This window comes from Berghia stephanieae, chromosome 13, assembly GCF_034508935.2.
Source record: "Berghia stephanieae isolate SIO BIC M18660-M18661 chromosome 13, UCSD_Bste_1.3, whole genome shotgun sequence".
NCBI lineage: Eukaryota > Metazoa > Mollusca > Gastropoda > Nudibranchia > Aeolidiidae > Berghia > Berghia stephanieae.
In genome coordinates this window covers 33,922,228-33,928,235 of record NC_088372.1, presented here as the reverse complement: position 1 = coordinate 33,928,235, position 6,008 = coordinate 33,922,228, and the positions used below count along the sequence as shown (strand labels likewise).

At 33.0% G+C, this 6,008-nt stretch overlaps 1 protein-coding gene across 1 annotated transcript in view; it reads left to right on the top strand.

Moving 5' to 3' along the window:
- The window catches only part of LOC144959023 (myosin-IIIb-like), a gene marked incomplete in the record, with an annotated part of 230,741 nt that extends 225,547 nt beyond the window's left edge, over window positions 1-5,194 (top strand). Inside the window, 3 exon segments of the mRNA XM_078891357.1 lie at window positions 3,533-3,615; window positions 4,307-4,619; window positions 4,879-5,194. Coding sequence (XP_078747483.1) covers window positions 3,533-3,615; window positions 4,307-4,619; window positions 4,879-5,092 — 610 coding nt within the window.
- Between the last annotated feature and the right edge of the window lie 814 nt (window positions 5,195-6,008).

Below are 6,008 nucleotides of genomic sequence, written 5' to 3'. Positions count from 1 at the left end.
GGTGTCAGTTTTACCATCTACATCTGACATTATGTCTTTGGCGAGAGGACTTTTACGTCACAGGGTTCAAGGTTCAAGGGTCAATACTAGACAGTTTTTTAGTGCAATGGCCGCAGGTGTCAGTTTTACCATCTACATCTGACATTATGTCTTTGGCGAGAGGACTTTTACGTCACAGGGTTCAAGGTTCATAGGTCAATACAAGACAGTTTTAAAATTGGAATCATAAATGAACTCAGATTTTCCAAGTATAAAATAAACTAGTTCTCAGAGCCATTAGACCCATGTAGCTGGAAAGCGTGAAACATACAATATCAATTGCTTGCTATCCTTTAGATAGGACGCCAGTTTATCTATCGCAAAGTACTTTCGCCCTATATCTAACATACCTAGCTACACAGCAGTGACTGATGGGTGGACAGGGATGGGGTTGATTCCTCATTCGTTGTAAAGATGATATCAGTAGTTGACCTCTCGCTAGGGGTTCAATAAATTATGTTCATTTTTCTTTTCTTCAAAGCTGTGTGGAATGTTCCAGTAAATGTATTGCTATATATATATATTTTTTTTTTTTTTGTCTCTTTTCCTTTCCTGCTATTTTTATCATCATCATCATCATCATCATCATCATCATGGCCATCACCATCATCATTAGCATCATCTCTTTTTGATATCAATTCTCTAGTATAAACCACCAGCATACCCTCACTGGTAGTCAGACAATGATAAAGTGTCCAGTCTATGTTAGTTATAAAGATGTTTTTTTTTTTTAAGTACGGAATGTATTTTATCAATTTATGTTATGGTGAAGTTTATAGTCATCTAGTTTGGACAGAGATTGTCACGGCCTAAGTAACCTAAATTCAAATAGACTTAAAGCAGAAACTCTTCACTGAATAACTTAATAAATCTCCTTCACGCTAAATGGAGTGACTCTTAGATGCCTCTCTACTTTTTTTTTTCTGTGTTAAGGGCGGGCAAGGGGGACTTGAACTCCTCGACTTAAGGATCAGAGATTTCTTTTTTATCCACTTGCCATCGGTCGACGTGCATGTATTTGCAGGTCTGATAACCCAATTTGTTATGGGCTCGTTGTTGTTATATAAATCTCAAAAAATGACGCAAAATATTGTCCATTACAAAAAAAAAAAAAAGAACTGAACAAGTATGTGTGACATTCGATCCATAGTGTACTTTTCAACCCCCCCCCCCCCCCCCCCCCCCCAAATGTATTTATATATATATATATATATATATATATATATATATATATATATATATATATATATATATATATATATATACTCATTCTATCAATGTTTTGATGTGTATCTGAACCTCTTCCATCCCACTGTTTAGATAGACCTCATCCGACGTGTACTTGTTTACAGGTCCGATAGCCCAATAAATTGTTACGGTCTCATTATCGTTGTCTCTAGACTCTAATAATAGCTGGTTTGACCGTTTCTATCTTCTGTGTTTCTTTCTTTATTCTTTCCTTAACAAAACTTTTATTTCGCCTCTGGTCTGATATTTCTTTTCAGTGATGCTACAATTAGCTAAAATACTCACAGCATCCGTTAGCCGGATATAACCTACCAAAACACAAACTATATCTAACCTTAAAACGTTTATAATCTGATTGATAAAATTTAGTGGGAACTAAATATTAAAATGGCTATCTAAAAACAATAACAAAGAGCTGACTGGAGTTAATTTCGTTCCATCTATATTATTCATGATTAATTTGTGACCAAACTTGTCAAAACGGTGTAAGTCGGACTGAACTTGTCGTTGAAAAATTTAATTAAGTTTTCTTTCAAGTCAAAATTACTACAATCCCAAAATTTAAACTCTTTGCATTCCGTGAAATTGCATTCATTCTTTTTAATTAATGCATATTGGGGCAGGGAGGGTTCCCGATAGCTCAGTTGGTAGAACACTCGCTTCACACGCAAAGGGACCGAGATCGATCCCGGCAGTCGAGATGTTTACTGACTCCCTTATCCACCCACCAGTGCTTGAATAGCTGGGTCTGTAATCTCTGACGGAAAGTACTTTGCGACAGACTAGTGTCCTATCTACGTGATAGCAAGCAATTGCCATTATCCGTTCACGCTACAGAAACCGGCATAAACTCCGATTCAATACGCCTAATGGGACAGCATGGCATCGCGTCATGGTCTTTGCTTCCTACCCAGAGGGTACAAAGTTCGCCTACCCCCCCCCCCCCCCCCCACACACACACACACAATGTGTGGCCATGAACAAGTCACGTGGCCCTAGATTACCTTGCAGCGTTGCATTGCGGCCGACGACCGGTTCTCTCCCTTGGGAATAGACCCATAACACAAATTTTCGGAGATGAATAAAGTGGATTAGATTTATATATTTATTATTCTATATATTTATTTAATTGTTTATTTAATTATGTATGTATTTATTTATTTATTTATTCATTTATTTATCTTATTCATTAGTTATTACTTTATTGAATAATTTATCTATTTATTTATTCATTTATTTAAACATGTATACATTAATATCTGTTTAATAATATATTTATTATTTATTCATTTATTTATTTATTTATTTAATCAATTATATAGTTATTTGCATACTTATTTATTTATTCATTTGTTTATCTTATTTTTGTTTATTTATTCAATTATTTGTCTTATTTCATTATCATTTTTTAAAGCTCTGTTTTATCTAATCCAATTCTAAGCTCATAATAATACAGACTTGGTTCAGTTCGCACCGATGTATTACCATTTTGATACAGTTGGTCCAATTTCATTGGTCCTTTCATGAGCAAGAAAGTATGGAGTAAATCACTTAGTCTTAACATTGAATCTAGTCAATCAAATAAATTCACATTTATCTTTAAATGTATTTTTCCTTCTATCAGTTTGATCATGTAAAGGTGAATTGAGTTCAGACGTGTCTTGGTTTAACCAGTACTAGTAAACACTGCATGTATAATCGGCTGTGTTACATATTATTATATACAATTATTATGAATGTCGTTCCATTTTCCGAGGTACATCAGTCGTTACTATACAGGTTTTTTGGGGGTTTTTTTTCAATTAGGTTTGTTGGGGGTTTAAATTTTTTTTTTTTTTTGGAGGGGGAAAGGGGGGGGGGGGGGCTGAGAAGTTGGGTTTGTTTGGGGTTTTTGGGGGGTTTTTGTTTGTTTTTGTTTTGTTTTTTTTAATTTAAAGAGGGTTTTTTTTTCTATTTTTGTTGTTTTTTTTTTTTGTTTTTTTTTTTTGGAAGGGGACAAACTATAATTTTGTTTAATTTTGTTTCGCTATTATTTTGTTTATTAATTTTATCATTTGTTTCCTTTGCTTTACTTAATTAAAAATAAATATCATAACTCTCTTATAATTCCACGTTTCGATGTTATTAATAGTAATTGAAGAGGAGGGGTGAGGGGGGTAGGGAGCAAAAGGTGGACTGGAAAGGTCCAAGCACTAAATTTAAACGAAATAACAGTATAGTCTTTACCCTCTTCTCTTTCTTCTAGCGAGGCGTTGAGCGGCCGCATCAGCAGACACAGTGAATGTAGCATTGAGGCTGATCTGCACACGGAGAGGGAAAACATGCTTGGTTAGTATGGTGGAATCGTTGAGCAACTAGGTGGAATGCGCTATATACATACAGTTTATCACCATTATCATCATCATCATCGTCATCATCATCATCATCATCATCATCATCATCATCATTATTATTATTATTATTATTATTATTATTATTATTATTATTATTATTATTATTATTGTTATGATTATTATTATTATTATTATTATTTTATTATTATTATTATTATTATTATTATTATTATTATTATTATTATTGTTGTTGTTGTTGTTGTTGTTTTATTATTATGTTTCGCCTGATCAATAACAAAATGGGTGAAATAATATATTTCCTATCCCAATGTTATGGCCTTGAGGACAGTGTCAGCAGTATGTCCAATTACAAAAATAACTCAACTCACAGTCGACGTGTTATCTATGACAAAGAAATTTGTGGGTTTTTTTAAAGAAAAATATTTATATTTATGCAGCTCGTTGACAGGTACGTTTCAAAAAAAATATCTTGTTTTATTCATTAGTTCATTTATTTGTTTATTTATTCATTTGATTCTATTTATTTATTCCTCAATTTATTTCTAGTTCATCTCTGTATTTATCCATTTATATTTATATTATTTATTTACATTTATTTATTTATCACAATATATAATTTATTAATCTATTCATCATTTTTTTTTCCTTTTTTAATATATTTTCAGAAGAGGACGATGCCCACGAGCTGGCCAAGCGTCTGGAGACAGAACTGACCGGAAGTATCCTCGCCCTGTGGCAGCAAAGACTGACTCAGTCCTCTCCTCGGGTGGAGGACCTTGACATTGACTACGCCTCGGAGTCTGACGTGGCCAGCACGGGGCCTCCATCCCCCACCAACCCCGCAGCTCCCAGCCAGTTTGATGACGTCATCAACATCAACAAGAAGACCACCCCTACCCCTGCCAGCACCACCAACACCAACACCAACAAAACTACAAATGCTGCAAGTTTTAACAATCAGGACCAGAATGGAAACAGGTACAATGTTAATAATAATAATAATAATAATAATAATAATAATAATAATAATAATAATAATAATAATAATAATAATAATAATAATAATAATAATAATAATAATAATAATAATAATAATAATAATAATAATAATATCTTTATTGTCCTCAAAAAAGTGTCAATTTGTCATTTGGTTACACATTGATAACAATACAATTATTGACATTTATTATTTATTTATTCATTTATTGATATGATTTGTATTTGTATTTCCCCACAGACGTACCGTCCCCGCCAACCCCATGGCTCCTGTCAAGTTGCCATGCATGGGAGATAACTCCAACAGCTCAAACAACGTCGCCCTCAGCGAGATCCGGGCACGACTGAGGAAAACCAAGTTCGACTACTCTACCGACAGCAGACAGCGGATATCAGATGCCACCCCAAAATCACAAGACTACAGAAATGTGCTCAAGAAGAAACCAGCAACGTGAAAGAGACACTCTCATTTTTGGGGGGTTTTTAAAAAAAGATTTTATATATATATATTGGAATATGTGACCTTTTGTATCATAACGGTATTATGCCGGGACTAACCAGATGACAAAAGTGACATTAAAACAGATCTGCCCACTGGAAGTGTCAAAAATTCGTAGTTTGAGGGAAAATAAAGAAAAAGTCACTTTAAAGAGCGTCAGAAATAAATAATTTGTCTTCAGCACCGTCCACAAATGCTCCAAAGTCCTGAATACAGGATCTAAGAAATATATATATATATATATATATATATATATATATATATATATATATATATATATATATATATATAATATATATATATATATATATATATATATAAACATAATACTGTTTGATATTAGAGGGTCACATATTTTGTTAATTTGTACAGGTCAATAAATTACAGTCAATAAATACATTATATATATGATAAACATATTTTTATATGATAAATATTTGTATATATATTTTTACGAGTAATCTTTTTAATGAAAAACTTAAATATACAATTGAATGTATTGGAAATTGAAATATTTATTTGAGAGACTTTTACGTCCACAATAGTGTTTACTCAACCCTCTCCCTCCCCTTTTTACTGTTGCCGCCCTCTTGTACCTGATAGCAACAAATTATCTTTCTCACTGCCCCATTAGTCAGCTGGTCTGTCTATCGTGTATTGGGGTGATTGTTACATATCATTGGAGAAAGTTATTCAACAAAAATGAATAAATCGCCTTCAAAACGGAACAAAATTATATCAAGCACTTCAAAAATTCGTAGTTTCCTAAGAAAAAAAGAAAAATTCAATTTAAATAGCTTCAAAATTATAACATTTGGTTTTAGCATTGCCCAGAAATGGTCCAAATTCCTGAATATAGGTCTTAGGGAACT